This window comes from Crocodylus siamensis, chromosome 4 (assembly GCF_052110815.1).
Source record: "Crocodylus siamensis isolate JL-2025a chromosome 4, ASM5211081v1, whole genome shotgun sequence".
In the NCBI taxonomy this organism is placed as follows: Eukaryota; Metazoa; Chordata; order Crocodylia; family Crocodylidae; genus Crocodylus; species Crocodylus siamensis.
The window spans coordinates 51,529,643-51,553,772 of record NC_143398.1 but is presented as its reverse complement, the minus strand read 5'-3'; the positions used below and the strand labels follow the sequence as shown (position 1 = coordinate 51,553,772).

Sequence of the window (24,130 nt, the reverse complement as noted above, 5' to 3'; positions counted from 1 at the left end):
GCAAGTTACAGTATTAAAGAAAGTGTCTCATATGATTTTACTGATGATTAACTACTGAAAGCATCATTCCATACTTATAATAGTTTCAGAGATGTATCAGCCCCATGTAATGTGTGGAGCACAGAAATGGTGTCGTTAGTTGAGTTTAAGCCAAGTGCAAGCATCTCGTATAATTATAAAAACATCACAATGGAAGTTTTCTTATATTGAGGTAGGTTACATTTTACTCTCAATATAAATATACAGATTAAATATGTTTTAACGTATTTAATAAGTAGGAATGAAAGTTGCTATGGAAACCTCATCCTGTAATCACAAAACAAGCCTAAAGAAATACAATGTCCTTTACCTACCAGTCTATAGAGTTCTGTAATGCTGATCTCTTCAGGATCCACCATCGCATATTCTTTTCTTGGAACCAAATCTAAACCCAATTGTCTGTAAAGAGAATTTGGAAATCATGGAGAGACATTCTATGGCAGAGGGAAGATTTATGCTTAATGACACTTATACTTTTCATTTTATTGGATTATGCATATTTTAAACTCATTGTTACCCGCATTACTCTTTGTTAGATTTTTTTGATGGAAACAGTGTATCTATTGATGTGTGCCATAATGGGTATCCTGCTTGGATTTCAATTAGCCAGTAATTCTTTTTCTTAAACAACCATTTTGTTCAGGTATGTATCTAATTAAATACAAGTTCGCGGATGACTTTTCCCTCCCTTTCACTGTGTGAAATTTTCATTGGGCTATGTTCTATCACAGCTTTTAGTCTTGCATAAAACAGTTCTGTTTTATGTATCATGCCTCCAGCCTGACTCGTGGAGATAGCAGACTGCGAAGCGATGAGTCGTGTCAACTCGGATGACAACCCAAAGAGATAGTAAAAAGAAAAACCAGCAGATATAAAAGCATCAGCTTCACTTTGTGCAGACCTAATATTATAGATCTATACTTGATTCTGTGGCTTTTAATTAAATAATGAAGTGTATCTGTGTTAACAGAATTAAAAATGTAGCAAACAAGAAAAGCCATGCCGTATCTTCGGCACAGAACCAAGTAGTTAAGACTAAGGGCATGTCCACAGTGTACACTTACCATGTTCACCCTCAAATATGCTGTGCAGCTCTACCTGGTTTAACTTCTAAACCAAAAATCAGTGTAGCCACATTCGTGTTTTTGTGGGATTATTAGCACTGCTGAATGACAAAGCTAATTAGTCTACCTGCTGCAGTGTGCAAACCTGTCTATGCCACCTCCAATTTACAAAGTGGCAGGCCAGAACACCAAAGGCACCCCTGCTGGGCATGGTAGGATTGAGGGGTAAATGTGCCCTGAATATATATATGAACAGGGACAAATCCAGAAAGGATGAACTGGTGCAGTCACACTCCCTTCCCACCCCAACCCCTCTGCCACCCTTTCTGTCCATGGAGCAGAAGCAGCAACCATGGACTTTAAGTCCTGAAGAATGTAAGAATTCCCCTTCCCTTCCCCTCCATGCTCAGAGCCATGCACCACTCCCCTCTCCTTCTTGCTCCCCTCACCTGCCACTGCCAGGGTCTCCACTGTCCTGGGAGCAAGGGGAGCTTCAGATTCACTCCAGTCAGGCTGTGTGGGAGCTGAATTCAACCCAGGACAGTGATGGTGAGAAGTGAGCAGGTTTCTCCCCACCCATGGCAAGAAACACTAGAGAGAGTAGGCAGGGAAAGGGACTCTGCCCACCCACCACCATCATCATTGCTGTCCCAGCCTGAGCCCAGTCCCCAGGCAGCCAGGCTGGAGTGGATTTGAAGTTCCTCTTTCCCCCAGACAGCAGAGATAATGGCAGCACTACATGTCAGAAAAGGGAAGGGGAGTGAAGGGGATGTGCCTCTGATCGTGGAGGGGAAAGGGCAGGGAGAATTTTGATTTTCCTTGGGACTTAAAGTCCCTGGCTGTTGCTCATGTGGCACAGTCTGTCCACCCCAACTGGGGGAGCTGGAGGAGGAGAAGACTACAAGTGGTGGATGCAACCACTCCTGCAACACCAGTCACTACTCCTACACCACCCCTTTGTAAAATCCTGGATCCACATATGCATATGAAGCAGATTTGTTGCATTTTTTAATGGAGGTGGGCAACCTGACAACTGAGACCAGGGGTGGGCAAAATGCCAGATCCAGCTGGCAAATAGACTCCATTTCCAGGGATGGAATACTTTGGACATACAACTCCCATTGACCTGTGTCATTGCAACCAGATTCCATGGAGACCCCAGTAGTAGCGGTGTCATGACCATGTGGGGGCCAGGGTTTCCATGGAAACTGGCTCCAGGAGTGTTGGCAGGGTGTGCAGCTGGGTAGGGAGCTGCTCTGGGGCTGGGATCTTGTGGGGGTCACTGCATGGTCCGGAGCCAAGGCAGAGCTACGATCCACTGTCTGTACGCCCCTGCTCAGGGCATGTAGGCAGCAGATTGCAGCTCTGCTCCAGCTCCAAACCATGTTGTCACTGCTGCAATATCCCAGCCCCAAGGCAGCTCCCTGCCCAACTGTGTGCCTTGCCAGCACTGCTGGGGCTGGTCTTCATGGAAACCTTGGCCCCACACTGTTACAGCCCTGCCACTGCTGGGGTCACCATGGAAACTGGCTGCAGTGACATGGGAAGGGGCTGCTGGGAAACAGAGTCCACTGTGGGCCCAATCCAGCCTATGGACCTGACTCTGCCCACCCCTGACTTAGACACTAACTAAACCAGCTGGCCTCTAAGGCACCAAGATGCCCAGCCTTCTTCCTGATGTCAGACTATGTATATTACATAGAATGGATACCTAATAAATGCTGTAGGTGAGGAATGGTTTGCTTTTATGCATGTTAAGATCATGTATGCTATAAAAAAAAATACAGTGACCTAAAAGGCATTCCAATCATATCTTCAAAGTACAAGTTTATCTGTTGGAATTTTCCTGCTGACTTTTGCAACTACACATGTACAGAGACATAGAGTGCCTATGTATGTTATGAAGAAACAAATCTTCATAAAGCGACACAGACCAGTGCCAGAAACAGAATACCATACCAGATGACTTCTATTGTATTCTAGTAGGGAAGCCACTTCCTTCCTCAAAATCATTAGGCTTAGACTCAGGAAGGGAAAGTGGATATGGTAGAATAAGAAAAGGTAAAAGAAAAAGTATCAGGAAATTATATTAAATGGAAGAAGTCTGATAAATTAATACTAAGAATGTATGGTTTGGCAAAGTACTGAACACTCTCTATTTGTGCAGTTTTAAATGGGAGATGAAGGCGCTTGTCACTATTCTGTGCCTTATATAATTAAGTCCCTTATGAACAAAAATGATCCTGGTCTTATTTTTTCCTCTTTAATTATAGAAAACTTAAGTAAAAAGAACCTTTTTTTCATAAGGGCAAGCCACTAAATGTCTTCCCTCTACCTGTGGCTTCTATTTTTGTAATTCACCAGCCTTGTCTATCAAAAACAGAAGTGATATTTAGATACCAATGATAACACTGTAAACAGTGCCATATCCTCTTTCAATTTAGTAATAAAGCTAAATAACTCCACGGATTTCTAGTAAGCCCATTTTCATGGTTTCTAAGGCTCCTATGGCTAATCAAACCATTTACTGATGCAAAGAGAAAATAGAAAAAAAAAAGATGTGCCCACAATGTAGAAGATTGCACTTTCAATCCAGATTCATTTTTCCTTTTTTTCTTTATTTCTAACACTTTCTATTTCTGTTAGTTTACCATTGTTACTGTAGGTTTCCCTCATATTTCAATATTTCTTGCTTTGAAAGTTTTCACCTGGACACTTCATTTTTTTTCAAATTCTCCTAACTAAAAACCTGACCTAAAGCCCACTGAAGCCAAAGGAAAGACTCCTGTTGAACAGACCATACACATTCCTTTTGGTCTACAACCACTAGAATGACAAGAGAGGCATCTGATGACCATTTATACTGACAAATAATAATGAACTTGGAAAGTAGCAACCTGCTTTTCAGAAGTATAGAATAGTTTCAACAGAAGGTCACCAGGGCTCAGTACTTTGGGAAACATCTGAAAAATTCTAGCAATTAAGACAGCTACATAAGGCAAATTATGTATGGAAGGTGAGCTGCAGTTTAATTTTAATGCAGTCCAAACCTCTACTCCACAACCTTAACTTTTCAAAATCATGAAGCAAAGCTAGAGGCAGAAAGTAATGTATGTATATAGATAACATTGCTGTAAGATTTCACTTCAATTTCTAGTATCTAAACAATTCAGCTGCCAAACAGGGACCAAGCCAGACCATAACAGCTGGCACTTCTTTAAGAAAGACTCACAAGAGTTTTATGCCCCATTACCAGCTACAAGAACAGAGCGTTAAGTACGTCTTGATTTTGAATGCAAGTGCCAATGTGCTTTTAATCTGCGCTGGTGTTTTCAAAAGTAATATTGAGCCGAGAGTAGACTATTGTGCTTATTTTTCCTACGTGCAGTGTGTTTGGAATAGAGATGAGTGTCGGCCTTTCAAACTGTGCAAGATAGTGTCAAGATCAGCATGAGCTGTATTTGGTGAATTTAGAATCACTTTCAACATCCAAACATTATGCTATTAATTTCTGATTTCTAGCATTTGTGGGGACGTTGTGCCCTAACTAACACTAAAATTAAAGTCTGATACGGTATGACTTTAGCATAATACAAAGACAAGACTACTTGTTTGTTATGAAAAAGGTAACAAGGTAACAAATTACATAACTCTCCTTAATAAATATTTAGGTTGATGCAAAAGACAGTTTTATTGGAACTCTCTAGGTAAAGACTCACAAGTGATCAGACTAATAACCTCAGATCAGGACCTCAGGTATTTTACATCAGTGCAGTTCTACTGAAGTCAATGCAGCAAGTAACAATTGGGAATCGTGTGTTTTCATAAAAAAATAAGGCACAACATGCATGACTGTTATAAATCAGAGCAATTTGATGCTCTGTAATATGGGCCACAGTGGAATAATTATGTTTATTAAAAAAAAAAAAAATCAAAGCAAACCTGAAAGTTATTTATTTCTGAAAGTATAAAATAAGCTGGGGAGGAAAAAAAGTAATTGTGAAAGAGGAACAGATTTCAGGAGAAGCTGACATTAGATTCAGAGCATCTGCAACATGCCAGTTTCTTATTTTATCATATTACCATGAACATAAAATGGTAAGCACTGAGGGACATCATTATGCTTGCTTCTATAACTGTTACTTACTCATTGCCCCAATCCAAGCGAGCAGTGATATGCCGTTTGACATCCTTCATCCGGTCATGGGTCAAATGGCCAACAAGCACTTGTCTTCGCAGGTCTAGGATTTCATTCATTATGTGCCACAGACGGTGAAAGAGATCCCCTTCATTCCTCTGTTGAATACACGAAGAGTTAAGTATACCCTACTGGAACAAGACAACAATGCCAAGGAGGCCACATTTTGGGGTGGGGGTGCAGAAAGCTCTTCTGATGTCTTCTTTTATGATTTCTCTCATCTACTTCACTCCCTTGTTGCTCCACCATACTATGCTTCTATCTCCAAAGCTATTTGAGGTGGTGAAAACAAAGCCCTTCAGAAACAACTTAGACACCACACAGCACTGTTTATAAAGGCTAGATGAGGTAATGGTGACCTTATCTGCAAGACACTGCCTGCCATTGTCTTCACTATCTTTTCCACAACTAAACTAGTTTGATCCAGTAATCCAGGAACGTCAGTGTTGATACCCAACACACTTATTATGAAGTAAATTAACTGTAGTAAAAGTGGCACAGCACACAATGTATAGCCTTACACTGGTGCAACTTAATCCAGTCTGGATAAAGTTGCCCCTTAGAAAGTGAAAAGTAATTACATTAATCCAAGTCAATTTCATTCCAGCATGGTCTTTTGCTCAGTCCTATTCCTACAACCACACAGTGCCTGATAGTGGCAAGGCCCTACAGAGACACCGACTGAGAGCAGCCAGTCTGAGACAAGAGAGCCCTGTGCCTTCTCCTTACTATAGTTTACCCTGGATTTTACTCTACTCTGTAGTAATTGTGTCATGGGCCTGTGCCCATGGCCCCAGGCTGAATGGTACCACCTATTAAGTCTGTCTGACACCTGGCATTATTATACCTAGCTTTCAGTTACTTGCATCTTAGCCAGACTTCGATGTTTCATACTGAACTTTTCCATATTTAGTGCCTGCCTCAGGGTGATTTTTTTTTTTTTTTTTTTTTTTAAGTACAACCACATAGTTTGCTGTTCCTAGGAAAAAGGGTTGGGAAGAATATATCATTTTTGATGTTTAAAAACTCCCTTTATTTCTTTAGAAAATAAATCTAGTTCATGCATTTATTTTCTTTTTTTACCTGGAAAGCCTAAACAACTATATGATTTGGAGCAGGAACACAACATCGGAGAGGGGGTGATCCCTCATGTCAGGGATTTAACTTTTCTTGTTCCAGTGAAAATCTATCCACTTTCAGCCAAGATTTGAGCCTCTGAAAAGCTACAGTCCATACATGATCAGAAAGAAACTGTTTGAACTTAATAATGAGAATCCCCAAAGATTTTATGCACACTGAGCATGCTTCAGCTCTTCATAGATCCTTGGGCTGATCAAATTGAGCATAGATGATTCCCACAAAGTAACTGAGCATGCTCCAGCCTGGGCCAACAGAGATAAAGCTTGACCTTTCTTGTAATGGCTGCCTTCAGCTACTTCAGACTGGTATGAGACTGAGAGCAATAGAACTGACAACGAAGGCAACTCTCTTTTTTTGCTCTTTCAGTGGCCACCTATTAGCCAGAAAATGTGAAGGATGAATGTGTGTAATTCAAAAGCAAAGGAGGCAAGAACAAGACCTAAGGAGAAAGGGTACAGGATACTGAAATCAGATGGGGATACAAAATAACTAGGCAAACAGACTGAGACTGGAATCAGAAACCTGAATACTGGAGAGCTGCTTTGTCTATGAGGCTAATAAGGCTGTGAGATAAGAAGGCTGAAAATGGGGGGGAGCACATGTACATGCACACACATGCTCATGTGTTGAAGGAACATGACTGAGTTTGTAAAGTCAAGCACTCAATTTTTAGAAAATGCCAAAAATCAAGGTTGCCTATGGGAATCCTCATTCAGCCTCCTTGTGTATAAGCACTATAGTAGTCTTTGATTAACATACCACATATACTTGCACACCACAAATACCTTCCCCCAAAAAAGTTAGCCTTCCAAAATTAGGGTGCATCTTAAGTGGGGAAGTTAATTTCTATGCTGTAATGGACCCATGGGAACATTGTAACAGCTGTCACAGCCTGTGCTTCTCTTCCTTCTCTCCCAGGCAGCAAGCAGTGGGGGCAGAGTCCATTCTTCAGGGTCAGGGCTCACGTTTTAAACCTCTCACAGCTGCTGCTGCTACTCAGTCAAAACCTACTGCCAGCTTGATGGTGGTAGCAGCCGTAAGAGGGTTAAAACTCAAGCTTTTGCCAGAGCAGGAAAGGGAAGGCAAGTGAGACGAGGGAAGGCAAAGCGTAAGGTCTCCCCCTGCTCCACGTGGTCAGCATTTGGCTGACTCTGGAAAAAAAAATTCTCTTCATTCTGCCTTCCCAACACAAGGTGACTATCATATTTGGAGGCATGTGGTATACGAGAAAATATAGTACTATTTTTTCAACAGCATCTCTTGTTTCACAGAAAAGCCAGTAATGAAGTGCTGTTTAACAATTTGTTTTATCCCCACTGCTCAATGTGTGGCCCAGGCTTCCTTTAACTTAATTATTTAAGTTCTACTTTTAGTACCAAGCAATATGGAGCACTTCATACTTTGGACATACAACTCCCACTGACCTCAGTTGCAGTTTTGAGTGCTCAGAATGTCTGCAAATCAGAGGATGTCACATCAAGAATCCAGAAAACGAGGAACACAATTAATGGTCACACGTGAAAAGTTTGGTCTAAGTGACTTCTTTTGCAACATAACCTCTCTAGCAGAGGCAGGCAGAGAATCCAGTTTTCTATAGCATTATTCAACTACCTTAAACGTTACAACTCCCTTTTTCTCCCTGCAATCTCTTAACTGATTTCACTATACACTTTCTAACTTGTGCAACATATGAGGCAGGGGAGGAGCAGACAATTTTATCCTTCATTATACAACACATGGATCTCAAAGCAGGTTCACACTGTGCACTGAATAAGGCAAGGGATCCATGGAGAAAACAGTAGGTAATCATGTAACTTAAACCTTTCCAAATACACGTGCACAAAGTCACCAAATTAAGGTTTCACATGCACACTTAGTTCTGGTATCTCTTACTTTCCAAGTGCCTGATTTTTTAATGTTACTAATGTTTTTAAATGCACTTTTTACACATTAGTAGTATAGATCACATCTGAACTGGAACCAATCATATTATATAATCATTCCTAGTAGATGCCTTTTGCCTAATTTGTCTCTGAACCTGGGAAGTTTATATGAATATAATTTGCTACATTGAGAGTGCATGTAATTTTCCATTAAAAAAGAATACCCACAGTCCTTTTGAATACCCACTCTCTTTGGCAGTTTTAGCTTTCTAATTAACAACATGTGAGATGTTTTCTTTTTGGCATTGTCTGGAAAACTTTATTCTGAGGAAGTGATTTAAAATCACCATGATCTGACAATGCATCACAGGAAAAAAAAATGTAAAGCCATTCTGCTCAGAGTTAGTTCTGCTTACCAGGACACAATTTCTCCTTCTACTTATTATTAAAAATAATTGCACAAAACAGGAACTTCAACTGTCCCTGCTGCATAAACAGGGCAAGTAAAAATAGCCTTTGAAACACCCTTCCCTCGTATCAGGAGCTTCTACTCCACGCTGTCTTGCAAAACGCTTTTGTCTAACTTTTTCATTTCACCCTCACCTTTGCTTACACTGTAAACCTCATAAACACAAACAGTGCCTGTTCCAAAATGTCTGTAAAGCACTTAATGTATTATGGAGCTAAATCAGACTCAATGAAGAATAAGTGGTCATGAAGAATTAACTTCCTTTAGAAATAAGCAACAGGAACACATGACATTCTAAGGAAAAGATTTTGGTGTACACATCTCTTGAAACAGAAACAAAAGAAAAACAACTCAACCCAAATATCTAGCCAGAGCACTATTTCTAGATAGAATATTTGCCAACGTTTCCTATCAGGCACGAGTAGGTCAGTATTCATTCTCTTGAATTTGTATAATCAAAGACCAGACCTCATAAATGCAGGCATAAGCATTTTTAGGATTATTCCTTAACTTTGTTGAAGAAAGAGTTACTCAAAACTCCAATATAGGAGATATATCATTAGACTTAAATGGAACGTTGATATTAAACACAAATTTCTCCCTGTCAAGAATGATTTAGTCTGATGCTCAGTGTTTTGCAAGCTCTAAGTATTTTCAATATTTTGATATAACTATTAATTGTTTATATTGCACAAATGCCCAAGGGTGCCAATAACATACTAGAGTTCTACTGCGCCATGTACAACAAAAAGACAGCCCCATGCCTAAAGAATTTCTTGTTTCTCCAATTCTACTCTATAACTAAGAAAGTAAAATAATTCTACAATTGGGTACCTAGCCACTCAGTAGCACCAGTTGACTTGCTCACTTTAGGCCCAGAGCTCTAGCGATTTTTTTTTAAATCATGTAATGTGCTGTAATATTATATACCATAATGTTTTACCTTTCCAAACCACATGAACTTAAGGAATTTTTTCTTGTCATTTTTGGGTAACAAAAACCCAGAATTATTTTCTCTTTGATAGTATGAAAGAAAATCCAGATTGCAATAAATTAATTAGTAGAGAATGGCTTTGATGACTTAAAAACAATGAAGATTGGTTGATAAGGAATAACATTTTAAATAACTGTTCCTGGATATAATTCAATGAGAAATTAAGTCAATTAACCACATACATTACAAAATTAAAGCCCACACATTTTCATGCAAGAAGATGTAGCTTTTATATCCCTGTCATAAATATATGTTTGAAGTCTGTCTTAAGAAATTGTTCAAACAATTTAATTACAGTTTCATTGTTAACTTCAATTGCTGCAATATCACTTGAAATGCAAGGGAACTTCAGAAGAAGAAACACATGACTTCATAGGAGGTTTTACAAAATGAACTCACCAAGCAAATTACCAACTGCACCCTACTTCAAATTTCAGGAAGTCACTTCACTCTGAACAAACTGCCTAAATTTTAAGCTGTAGTACCATCACATTTAAAATGTAAAGCAGTTGCTTCTATAGCATTCTGCCCTGTGTGAGTTCTCCTAACTACTCTATTTGTGTTTTATAAACCATGGGAATTGTCTTGTTCTAGCAGCAAGACCAAAAACTACATTCTGAGCTAATATTTTGATTTTATCAGATAAATGATCTCAGAACTTAAGAACAAATAATCAAAAATTTCCAATCAGTGGCTGGTTAGGACCATGATTACTTTGTTCTACACAAATGGAATAAGGTCCAAACCAGTAACATAAGTACTTTAAAAGAAGTAGTTTCATAAAGCTGAAAACAAGTATGAACTGAACCTTCTGAGAAAAAGGGTTTTTAAAAAAGCGTTAATGATAATTCTGAATTGTTTAGGAATATTTTAGTAGATGTCCTAAGAGCCATGTTGGTCAAGAAAGAAGGCCACAACACCGGATAGATTTAAGAAGTCTAGCTTCCAGGGGACATGAAAGCAGCTATAGAAGAAAAAGAAAGCTAACAGCAATGAATAAAAGTGAGAATTAGCAGAAAAGTAGAAAATTGGCAAGGGAAAAAAGGACCACAACAGAAACCTACTGCTAGTAGAGATAAAGGCAAAAAATTAGTTGATTTCAGTGTTTGTTCATTTGTTTGTTTTTTGGCAGGAGCAGGACATGTTAAAGTGCATCTGGAACAAAAACTATATTGGTTTATTATTTGACAAAAATGGTAGAATTGTCAATCATGAAAGTAACTACCTAGGGTTGGAAGTTACCTGGAAGGGGGCAGGCTCAAAAATGCAATAGGGTCAAAACAAAGAAGAGGAAGAACTGGGTGACCTGCCAAACACATTTACACAAAATGCCAGGAACACGGCAAATAAATAGGAAGAACTTGGGCTGAGAGTACAAAAATCAAAACTAAACTTTAATTGGCATCGCAGGGACTTGGTGTGACAAATGTTAGACAGAAAAGTATAGAACTTCTTCAGGAAAGACAGGCAAGGGAAAAAAAGGGAAGTTATTATATTTTTGTAACAAGAACATACATGCTTGCTTTGAGGCTCAGGAAAAGGTGAAAGCTTGCTGAAGGCTTCTGAGTGAAGATAAAAAATGTAAAAGATCAAGGGTAATATCATAATAGAGATCTACTATAAACCATCTTAATTGGGGAGTGATGGAGGAGACTTTCTGAGCAACACCTGGAGGCATCCAGGAGGCCAGGATTGTGGTAATGAGGGATTTTAATTACGTGCATACTTGCTGGAAAAGTATAGCATGATACAAGACTCATCCCATCAAGTTCTTGCAATATCATGGGGACAATCTTTTTTTCAGAAAGTGGAAGAAGTTGCTATGGGAATGGCTACTCTGAATATATTCCTGAGCAATGGGGAACAGCTGTTTGAGCATCTAAAAGTGGAATAGTAGAAGGCAGGGCAGGGTGGCCTCTTAGGCTAAGTACAGACAGTCAAAAAGCCTAAGGCTGAATTGATTCAGTCTTTGCAGGGTACTCTAAGCTGCACACATTAAATTGAAACATAAGTAAACAGACATTTACTTTTGATCTAGCAAATGAAGCCACATGCCTGCAGTGGCTCAGGTCAGAAATCAGGAGGGTGCTAGAGCACAGCTCTCTGGCTGTGTGCTTACTTCCCTTTCTTGCTGCCCCCGAGGTTTCTGGAATTTGCAGTCTAGAATTACAGCAGCAGAACTCTGCAGGGTTGTTCATCACTTCCTCTTCCTGTTTCCAGGTACCTCTGAGATTTGTAGTCAGTTGCAGCCAGTAGTAAGTTTGAACAGAAGAAGGGATATTTAGCCTCCCTCCATGGCCCTAGACCCCAGCCAGGGTTTGCCTGGGCTGCATCCCCAGCTGAGCTTGTCCTGTCTCCTCCCCCACCCACCCCCTGCTTTGTCAGCCAGTCCTCACTGCTCCAGCTAGGGAGTGGAGATGTGGGGCAAGCCCTGCTCTCCGGAGCAGACAGTACAGCACAACTGAGGACTGGAAAGAATGTTGAGGGACTCTGATTTAACTTGAACCAGGAAGGGGTCTGGGACAGAAGTTTCATAAACCAGTTTGACCCAAATCAGTTAAATATGACACTACATTCAACCAGGTTTATCTTAAACCAGTTTCATTCATTCGAAAAGTGGTTTACATGCACTGAACTTCTATTCTGTTACAGGTTTAAATTAGTTTCTGATCACCTAAACTGATTTATGTGCAACTTCTGTCTCTAGCCCTAGATACTGGTTCAAAGGTATGATCTTTTTGTAGTAACAAATCATCAGCTGCATTTTAAGAGAAACTAGAGTTCGGATGATGAGGCTGTGGGAATTAAGTGAGGAAAGCTAATGTATATAAAGCTACAAGTAAAAAGGAACATAAATGGCAACAAGAAAAGGTTCTGTGAATACATTTAAATTAAGAAGATAAATAAATCCCGTTGCTTCACTGGAAAACAGATAATGGATGACAAAGAGAAGGCAGAAGGATTCAATGCTTTCTTAGCTTTAATGTTTTTTTAAGGTTGTTATTAAATACTTAAGAAAATTAACTGAAATGAGGCAAAAGGAGCACAAGCCAGAAAAGAAGAAAACAGAGGTTACAGAATACTTAAGTAAGAGAGATACAGAGAAACCTAAGACAGAATTGTACAAGATCACTAAAGAATTCTGGCTTAGACAGGTTTCTGAGTTTTGGCTTATAGAGAGAACTTCCCAGTCCCTCCCTTCCATTCAGTGTGCTTTCTTACTCAGCTCCTCACTTATACTTGGTGCTTACACCTTACATACACACGCAACAAACTAGGTAATTACTTTCTGTGATATACAAGGTGATTATATAAATGGGCTCCAAATTTCCTTTCTGTTTCTGCATTAGGTAGTTTCCAGCTTATACAAATGTAATTCTTCATAAAATATGCCAGCACTGTAGAAAATTTCGGGCTTGAGCTGGTTTCTGACTTTCACAGGTTCCATCTTAGACAGGTTTCACTTGGGGCCTAAGGAAATTGACTCTGCAGTTCCTTCAGAACTAGATTTCCCAACGATTTTGTTCAACTCTGAGAACTGTGGAGATTGGAAAAGGTCCAGGAAGATTGGAGAGAAGCACTATATCTTCAGAAGAGGTGGGGGAAATAAGAATATGGAGAATTACAGACCAACCTGCCTAATTTAAATTCACAGAAAGATTCTGAAACAAATTATCAGTCAAGCAATTTGCAAATACTGAGAAAATCAGGTGATAAAAACTAGCGAACATTTGTTTGTCAAGAACAGATAATATGAAATAAAATATAATGACCTTCTTTAACAGGCTAGCTGGCTTAGTTGTTAAAGGGTAAACAATAAATGCAATTATCAGGGATCTGGGTTTTCCGTTTTCCATGGAAAAATGTGGATTTTCCCTTTTAACCAAGAAAAAAAGCAGATTTTTCATTTTAAGGGAGAAGCATGCAGATTTTCCACTTTTGCAAAGAGCTTTCTGCAGGCTGGTAGACTTCCAGCCTGCAAAAGCTTCTTGCAAAAAATGGTGAGAAATCCTAAACCCTGTTCCAAGCGGGAGGGAGAGGGAGAATGGGCAGGGCCTGAGACTCTCAACTCAGCCACGGCTTAGCTCAGGCTCACTTTTCCTCTTTAAGTTTTTGGGCTAAGTGAAGCTTGCAGGGGGCTGGTCCCCCCTCTAGCAGGGCTGGGGGGGTAGGGGACTTTGGGTCAGGAATGAGGGGCACTGCCAGGGCTGGTCAGGTCCCTGTGGGTTGGATGCAGGTGAATGCCAAGGCTGCGGAGGGTTGGAGGTATTGGGGGCTGTGAGGACAGCCAGCAGGGTGGGTCAGGGGCAGGACAGGGATGTGTGTGTGAGGGCTGAAAGAGCTGGGAGATATCCATGGGTGCTCTGAGGCCAGCATGCTGTGGTGTGCTGGGGGCTGGGGAGGGTGCTGAGCTGCCGTCCACATGCCATTGGGCCAGCTTCCATTTGGGGCTTCCAGCACTCCAGTGGGCAGCCGCATATGGAGGCAAGTAGGAGTCTGCCTGGCCCAATGGCACACAGCTCTATGCCTCCATATGTGGCTTCCAGTGGAGTGCTGGAAGCCCCATGTGGAGAGCCGGCCCAGTCCAGCCTGACCTGATGGCACATGGACTGGGAGCTGTGTGCCATCTGGCTGGGTCAGAAGCCACACATAGAGACACAGAGTGGCTGTTTGCCTCACGTGTGGCTTCCCGCTGGAGTGCCAGAAGTCCCATGTGGAGGCATGGAGCCCACCTGACCCATTGGCACAGGTTCCTAGTTCACAGGCCAGCTAACCAGTTCCATGCCTCCACATAGGGCTTCCAGCAGGAAGCTACACATGCAGGCATGAAACTTGCCTGGCCTGATGGCACGCAGCTCCTGCCTCCACTGCAGTGATCTGCAAGTGCTGGCACAGAGCAAGCACAGTCCGGCATGAAGGCACACACCAACGGGCCAGGCCACCTCTGTGCCAACATGTGCAGTCCCTGGGACTAAGCCAGAGGAACGCACCGCCTGGCGCTCTGCCTCCTGTGGCCATGAGCACCCCAAGGGCTCACTGCCTGTTGCTGTTAAGACACCAGTGGTAGGGGATGTGCACCACAAACCCCACACCAGCCCACAAACCCCCCACATCCCTTCAGAACCTCCCCCACAAACCCCACAGACACCCCCACAGCCTTTCACAACCCTCCCCACAAACCCCACACATACACACACCCCTCAACTATATAAAGTACCTGCATTTCTAAAGAAGGTTCAAATACTGTTAGTTTTATTTCACAGTAGTTTAATTTGTGAAAAAAGTAATTAATTTTGCATAATTTTGAGTTTTCCTGCACATAATTCCCTGGGGTGTATAAAGTGGTCTCTGCAAGAGCTCTGATTTTCCATAATGAAAGACCCAAAATCAAATGCCAAAATATACAGGCGCGCACACACACACACACACACACACACACACACACACACACACACACAGAGTTGGGCTTCGATTTAGACAGTAATTACATTGTTGAAAAAACACCATGCAAATAGTAATCACATAAAGAGATACCAAGAGTCTATGGGAAATAAAGATTTAGGTTCCAGATGCTGCCAATAATTTAGCCAATAAATGCCTACGCGTGCGAGCAGTTACAGTGCAGCACACAGGCAGTGAGAAGCAGAGCCTGGCAACATGAAGAGCTGCGTGCAGCTGGTAAGCCTGGTGTGGTGGAAGGGGAGAGGAAGTGAAGGTGCATGGTGGGGGACAGATCAAAGCTGCTCACGGTGAGGGATGAGTGGGTCAGGGGCAGACACTGTCCAGCCGGGGTGGGGCAAGGCAGGATGAGCATGGGACAGAGCTGTGACTTGTCCAGAGGGAGCCGGGGGGGTGGTTCCCAGTATTGCACGCACCCCAGGAGGGCATGGGGGGGGCGTATGCTCTGAATCTGTGCGGGGCGGGGCAGGTGGGCTGCAGCTATGAGCTGGAGCCAGGGCTATGCTGGGCTTTCTTCAGCAAGGGCTGGGCACGGGGCAGGGGTGCTGGGAGAGGGCTATAGGGTTGGGGCTTCAGCCACCCCAAATTTTGCTGTAGCTCCCCTGTATTCCCTTTCCAGCACCGCCACCGCCTGCCCCAAGTCCAGCCCAGCTCAACCTCCACCATGAAGAGTCCCGTGCAGCCCTGGCTCCAGCCCACAGCTGCAGCCCAACTGCTGTGTGCAGATCTGGGGGGGGCACACACCTGCCCCCCCAAACCCTCTCAGGGTGCACACAGAGGCAGGAGCCACCCCCCTCCATGAGCCACAGCTCTATACTATGCCCACCCCACCTTGGCTGGGCAGCCTCTGCCCCAGCCCCTCGCCCCTACCCCACTCCCTCTCTCACTGAAGGTGGCATTGATCTATCCCCGCATGCACCTTCCCTCCTCCGTCTTCTTCCACCACAACATAACACATTTACCAGCTACAATGAGAGCAGCTGGGGGGCAGGGCAGGAAGCGACCAGCTAATTCTAGATGCATCTGCACATCTTGGCGACTGTGCTGCACCATGTAAAAGTGAATCCATATCATGTACAAAAATAAAGGGTCACAATTTGTCTGTGCATAACTGAAACCATGCAAAAAAAAAATCGTGTAAATCAAGGCCTGAATCTGTGTGCATGCACGCATGTGTGTATTAGTGGCTTTTCATTTTAATCACAGATTTTGGGGTTTTTATCAGAGAATTTGCAAGTTTTTAAACTGAGAAAACCAGGATCCCAGGCAATATATAGCTTCAATTTAGTCGGGTTTCTGCCGTTTTTCTGCATAATATCTTTATATGCAAAATAACAAATATGGTCTAGAAATTATCACCATGAGGTAGGAACACAATTGGTTGTTGCAGTGATATTTTAAATGAGTTTCTATTAAGTATTTTCATTAGTAGCTTGGATGGCAAAATAGCAAGTATACTTAAAAAAAGTTGCATAATACCAAATTAGGAGTTCAACAACTATAAGTGGATATGTTCAGAATTCAAAATTATTCTTACAAATTGGAGAAAGAGTAAAAACACCAAAATAAAAAAAAAAACAGTAAAAAATGCACCACCTAGAAGGAAGAAATCAAATGCATGATTAAAAATGGTGAATAACTGGCTAGGCTTCAATATATCAGATGAACAGAGGACATGTGTTCAGTTGACTAATCAGCTATGCAATAAACATTATGCATCTAGATGTGCTCCCCCATTAGGTATTTACAAGTACTATCCTGCTGCGGAGAAAATTAGTTTACTTTTCTGTATCTATTTTACAGTTTACAAGTTGCTTCACTGTATGCATCTTATTTACAAGTACTAACCTGCTGCGGAGCAAAAAATGCTGCAGCAGCTCACATGTAGATGCTGCCCTGGGTGGCTGGGCCATGAGACTGCTTCAGTCTGGGGGCTACCTGCTGGCTAGACCTGCTCTGAAGTACCCTCGTGTCCCAGCCAGCCCCTCCATAGTATGTTGAGCTGGGGGACTAGCTTTGAGCTGGCAAGCTGGCCCTCCTGGACTCCCTGCCAGCCAGGACTGCTCCGACCCACCTCTATGTGCTGTGCTCCTGGGTGCACATGTGGATGCGGTGCCTGGGAGCAATAAATGCTTACTGCTCCAGATTTTATTCATTCACACTAATTGCACATATAGACATGCCCAGAGTGTCTTCTATAGCAGAGTTCTTCATAGAATCATAGAAGCAGGGTCAGAAGGGACCTTGTAGATCTTCAAGTCCGACCCCCTGCCTGGGCAAGAGAAAAACTGGGCTCAAATGACTCCAGCCAGGAAGGCATCAAGCCTCTTCTTAAAGACCCCCAGGGTAGGAGCCAGCACCACTTCCCTTGCAAATTGGTTCCAGATCCTAGCCGCCCTAACTGTGAAGTAGTTCTTACAGATGTCTAATCTAAACCTACTCTCCAACAACTTGTGGCCGTTATTCCTTGTTATGCCAGGTCCCCCCTCAGCCTTCTCTTGTGAAGGCTGAACAGGTTCAGGTCCTGCTGTCTCTCATTGTAGGGTCTGCCCTCTTGTTTCTGGATCATGTGGGTGGCCCTTCTCTGGACCCTCTCAATGTTGTCCACATCCCTCCCAAAGTGGGGTGCACAGAACTGGACACAGTACTCCAGCTGTGGCCTGACCAGTATTGCATAGAGGGGGAGGATCACCTTCTTGGCCGTACTTGAGATGTACCTGTGGATGCATAACAAGGTGCGGTGAGCCCTTCCAACCGTGACCTCGCATTGTCAGCCCATGTTCATCTTGGAGTCAATAATGACTCCAAGATCCCTTTCTGCCTCCGTAAGCTCAAGAAAAGAGTTTCCCATCTTATAAGTGTGCTGCTGGTTGCTATTGCCCAAGTGCAGCATCCTGAACTTGTCAGTATTGAAACGCATCCTGTTTTTGTTATCCCACCCCTGTAACCTATCCAGGTCTTGCTGCAGTCTTTCCCTCCCTACTAGCATGCTCACCTCACCCCAAATTTTGGCATCATCAACAAATTTAAACAGGTTGCTTTTCACCCTGTTGTCCAAATCACTGATAAAGAAATTGAACAGCACAGGCCCAAGGACCGAGCCCATGGATTGCAAGAATATATTGCAAGTGGCTGAAAAACACGCAAAAGCTTCGGTTTTCCCTTGTAGGCTGGCAGTGTTCCAGCATGCAACAGGCTGCTTGGGGCATGGTCAGACACAGCCAGGCAGGGCCCTGGAAGCAGCCCCAGAAGCCAGATGAAGGTAAGTATGTGGGGTGCAGAGGGAGGACCAGAGCTTGGGGACTGTTAGGGTGGGAGGGGTGGTGTGTGTGTTGCACCCTGCCACTTTCCACTCCAGTTCAGCTGTTGGTGCCAGGCAAGCAAGAGGCTGCACTGAGCCTGCTAGGCTGTAGCACCACTGACCCCTAGCCCAAGCTTAGCCCACTGGCACCTCACCACTGCAGCTCAGCCGCGCTGCTTGGCCGTGGGATTTCTGGGAGGCTGCAGCAGGAGCCCATGGTCCAAGCAACTATAGCTGGCACTAGGGGCTTGGCTGCCTCACTGCGCAGGGGCCATGCCACTATTGCTGACTACGCTGAGGCTGGCTGAGGCAAGCAGCTCATCGTAGGGCCCTCCCTCCTGCCCCCAGCAGTCAGCCCAGTTCTAATTAGCGCTTAGTAATGCCCAACCCAGGGCATACCACAGGGGCCCTCTTGCTCCCTTCCCCTGGCAACAACAGCACTGGTTCCATGCAAGCAGCCTCCTGTCGTCATCCTGTTTCCCCCCCACACACACTACTAGCTGCTTTGTACTACTAGCTGAGGCCCTGAGAGCATCTCCAGCAGCCTAGAGCAGTGAGTTCCAGCCAGGGGCACCCTCGGGTGCCCTGATGTGTGAAGGGATAAATGAGATGTGAGATGAGCAGATCAACTAAGCAAAAAAACACAGGCTCTGGTTTCTTCCAGCCTGGGTGATCTGCCATCCCCAGGGCTGGGCCCCTCTGCAAGCAGCTAGATGCTAGCATCTATGATTATGGAGCCACACAGCCTTGAGTCCAGTGAGGGAGACCTAGAGTCCAGAAAGGTTGAGAACCACTGGCCTAGAGACAGGCCACTCACTGGGTTAGGCTGAACTCAGGGACTTGTCCTTAGACATGTTAGTCAAGCAGAAGGCAATGTGGATTTGTACCTCAGATACATGCACTTTGCCTGGCTTATAAGATGCAAATCTACCCTGCTTTGTACTTCACATCAGATGTATGCGTGTGTGCACAGAGGAAATGGGTGGTTGGTGGGAGGGAGGGAGGGGGCACTGGGGGAAGGTAGCCAGGGAGACAAGTGGTGGCACTGGGGGAAGGTAGCCAGGTAGACAAGTGCCGAGGGCATGCAACTGTGTCAGACACCAATAGGGCCAGGGTGGTGTGGGTCAGGATAAGCCATTGATCTTTGCAAATGAGTCCCGGTATGAAAAATGTTGAGAACCACTGATATATAGAAGATGGGCAGTAACTCTGCTGAGCATTGGCAAAGGCTTAGGTAAAGTACTACATCCAATTTTAAAGACAAAGTAGAGAGAATCGAGAATAGAGAAAAATAATATGAAGAAAAGCTAAAGGAACTGGGTTTGTTTAACTCTGTGATTCTCAACCACAGTGTCCTGGCACCCTGAGGTGCCATGAGATCCTTTTAAGACTGTTTCTGGGTGCCAGACAATATTAGCACTGTCAGGTGTACAAGCACATACATGGGATTCATAAGATAAACCCAGAGATTTCAAATAGGAATCCAAAGTGACAAATACATTCTGCCCTGGCGTGGTCTGACTTCTATGCACCATAAGAATTTTTCTATTACTTTTCTGTGGTCAGAAAATGAGTAAAATCGAAGACCTGACATTTTCCAATTGGTGCCTTAAGTCTAACAAGATGCTTGGGTCTATAAAGGTTGAGAACCATTGGATTAGGCCTCAGGAAGAGAAGACTAAGGTTTAATATTAACAGTCTTTTAAATAAGTAAAAGGTTGTTAAAAAGGATCAACTGTTCTTCATGCCCACTGAAGGAAGGAAAATAAATCCACTCATTTTGTAGCAAAGAAGATTTAGGTTAGATGTTGGGAAAATAACTTTCTAACTGTAAATGTAGTCAACTGTTGGAATAAATCTACCTAGGGAGGTTCTGCAATGTCCTTCATTGGAAGATTTTAAGAATGTCTGAGAAAAGAGCTGTTGGGGACAGTACTTGATCCTGCCTCAGCTGAGGGAGTTGGACTAAATAATCTCTTGAGATCTCTACCAGTTGCACATTTCTATGAGTTAATATCATACTGTGATGCAGAACAGACAGAAATGTTAAATAACTCTGGTAATCTTCTGGGGGAAAAAAACAGATAGTACGTTAATATCACATACTTTCCACTCCAACAGTAAACTAAGAAGAATGTTAAACATCAGCTACTAAAGATTTTATCATCAGCAGATCCAGATAATTTGCACCCAAGAGTTTTCAAAGAGCTGGCTAATGCTGATTATGCAAAGTTCCAAAGGACTGGAAGAAAAGAAATGCTATGCCAGCATTAAAAAAGAGAAAATATGATAACCAAGAAAAGTATAGTCTCATCAGCCTACCATCAATCACGGGCAAAATAATGACACAAAAATTATTGTATTGTTAAATAACAATACGATGATGCAATTACAGTCAGCACACGTATATTGAAAATGCATCTTGTCAAGTTAGCCTGAGGGTTTTTTCATGGGATTACAAGTTTGATTGATAAATAGTAAAATGCTGATACAACTAACTTAGGCTCTTGGAACACATTCATTTAATAGCGCAATGGGATCTGATCACAGATGCCAAAAATTGTGCCCTCTGCCATGCTCGGGATACACGTGCATGTCGGGATACACAATTCTGGGATTGAGGATCAGATCCAAATTGCACCATTACTACCTGGCAGTGCAAGAAAAGCCTGGGATCATGATTCCAGGACTGACAATCAGCTGATTGCTGGTCTCAGCCCCTGGGCCACACAAGAACCAGTTCAAGATTCCAGTGAAGTCTCAGAGCTGAGACTGACAATCAGCCGATTATCAGTCCTAGCCCTGGGACTGCACTGGAACTGTTTTAAGACCCTGGTGTGGTACCAAAGATGAGCAAGACAATCAGATGACTGTTGGCCTGGCTCTGGCCCTGGCCCTGCCCCTGCACCAGAGCCAGTTTGAGACTCGGGGGACATGGGGAGAACTGTCAACCAAGCCCTGCCATGCAGCCAGCATCAGTAGACTCCGTGACACTATACATTTAACGTACTAGGAAAAGCAGACACAAAAATATTACACATACTTTGTGAAATAATTCTGTGGCTGATTTAATTAATTGTGTGAACATGTGGCCAAGTCACCATTTAAGATGTAATTAACAGGTTAATTCCATTTTAAATGTAACAGAAATGGCTCAGATTAAGCAGTTAAGATACCACAAAAATCAACACATCACACATTAAATAGGGGACATCTCTTTAAATGATAGATGTCTGAAAGTGAAATTATGGGGAATCATGACTGAGCAGGTGTGTTTCTAAGTGGAGCCTTGTAAGGTTTGGTTATTGGGTTTTCTTTATTTAATGTTCTTATCAATGAAAAACCAAAAATAACCACTGATAAAGTTTGTAGACAATACAAAGGTTGAAGAACAGTAAAAATGAGAGACAGATCACTGATGCAGACCAGCATGGGCAGAAAAAACTATATGCATTTCAGTACAGCTACATGTAAGAATCACACATCTAGGAACAAAAAATGAAAGACATACTTATAGAATGGAGGATTCCATCCTGGGAAACAGGAAATCTGTAAGGCTTAGGGGTCTCATGAATAATTACCCAAACACAAGCTCTGTGTTTGGAAGTTATGTAACTGCTCCTAGAATACTGTCTAGTTCTAGTATCTATACTTCAGAAGAGGATACAGGAAAAAGTGCATTGAGAAAAGAGCCACAAGAAAAAATTTAAAAACTTTAAAAGAAGTACTTTTAGAGAGAGAAATAAACCTAGTTTATTTTTATGAAATGAATGTTTTGATCATTGTCAGTAAATATCTACTAAGAACAGTCATTACACATAAACCAGTTTAAATAATCAGAAACTGGTTTAGATCTGTAACAGAATAGATGTTCAGTGCACATAAACTAGTTTCAAAATGGCTGAAACAGGTTTGAGATAAAACTGGTTGAAAATAGTATCAGACACAACTGATTTGAGTGAAACTGGTTTATGCAATGTTTGTCCCAGACCCCTCGCTGGTTTAAGTTAAACCAGACCCTGCCAGCATCCCGGCTTGCGCTCAGGACTGAGTGGGGCTCCCTGCTCCACAGCAGAGCTGGCACCTCCCCTTTGCTCCCGGGTAGGAGCTTGGCAGAGACTACAGGGGTCTGCCTGGCTTTCCCCTGCTACCATCCTCCCGTCCCCACTCCCTGCTAAGCAAGGATTCCCAGATCCCCTCTGTCCTGCACGAACACCTCAGCATTAGCTAGCAGACCACATGCTAGCTATGGGTCCCTGCTGTGGCAGATGGGACAATGGCAGAATCAACAGGTAACTGGTAATATCTCTCTGTTGTTTTCTTAATGGGGTGATAAACACTGAGTTAGGGGTGTTAAATACTATGTTATCAATTCCCTGCTGCGCTGGTCAGGTGTGGGGGAACCATTCCCTAACCAGAGGTCCTGCCAGGGCCTGGCCATGCCCGGTCCCAGTTCAGCACTCTAGAAGGGAAGGGAGGCCTGCTTGAGCACCCCCGCCCCCAGCTTCTAGCCTGAACCACTGTAGGCACGTACCTGCATTTCTGGGATGTCTGTGCAATTACAAACTGAATCAGCCTAGCCAGGTTAAACTAACCTGCAAAGATTGAATCAATTCAGGCTCAGGCTTTTTGAATGTCTGTTCCTAACCTGAGGGAACAGAAATATGACAAACTTGATCCTTCAGTCTAGAAGACAAAGGTATCACAAGATCAAAGGACTAGAAGATGAAACTAGACAAATTCAGACAAGAATATGGGTTAATAGTAAGAATAATCAAAGACTAGAACAAATTCATAAAGGTTGTAGTGAACATATAGCACTGGAAATTGTTAAAATCAACTCTGGATGTTTTTCTGAAAAATATACTTTATTTCAAGCATAGCTGTTGGCCTTGAAGCAAGAATTTATACAGGAAATCCTATAGCCAGTTGTATGCAGAAGGTCAGACAATCCAATCACATTAAGCTGAAAATCTCCAAATCTGAAAATTCCTACAACTATTTTTGGATCTTTAAAACAATTACATTTTTTTACTTATGGGGCAGAAAAAAAGCAACTTTAACCTCTCACTAGTGCTCAAATATTTTTAATCAAGAAACAAACGAAGTCTCTAAAGCTTTCAAATGTTGTCTGGGATTTACTCATTTTTAAGCATAAATGATGACCAACTGGCTCAAGCAACAAGTTTTGTCCTTGCCAATAAGGGACCGAGAGAACGTATAAGCAAGCCAAAATTAAGGCAGTCTAATTTATATTCCACACTTGGATTATAACAGTCTTAGCCTTCAATGATTATATTTTCCAGTATGTTTCTTCTGTCAGGCAGTTTCAACTTGTTAATTATTCTTTTATTTCATGGAACACACCTCACTTTTTTTTTTTTATCTAAGATTATTTTCTTCCTTTACTCTTTAGCATTTCTTAGAAAAGGCAGCTATATGGTCTGGTTGACTTGGTCTACAAAACTAAGCCTTTCTTTTTAAAAAAAAAAAAAAGAAGTTTGGCTAAAAGTTACTCCACTATGATAAACCAAATCAAACTAACAGCTACCATAAAGGTGTCAGATACTGGAAATTCTCCG

At 42.6% G+C, this 24,130-nt stretch overlaps 1 protein-coding gene across 2 annotated transcripts in view; it reads right to left on the bottom strand.

Annotated features, from left to right (window-relative positions):
* The window catches only part of DOCK4 (dedicator of cytokinesis 4), a 423,704-nt gene that overhangs the window by 240,791 nt on the left and 158,783 nt on the right, over positions 1–24,130 (bottom strand). For both annotated transcript variants that reach the window (XM_090042292.1, XM_090042293.1), the window contains exons 6-7: positions 5,251–5,399; positions 354–438 (exon numbers count right to left, since the gene is read on the bottom strand). In XM_090042292.1, the coding sequence (XP_089898418.1) occupies positions 354–438; positions 5,251–5,399 (234 nt within the window). The remainder of the gene's footprint in view (positions 1–353; positions 439–5,250; positions 5,400–24,130) is intronic.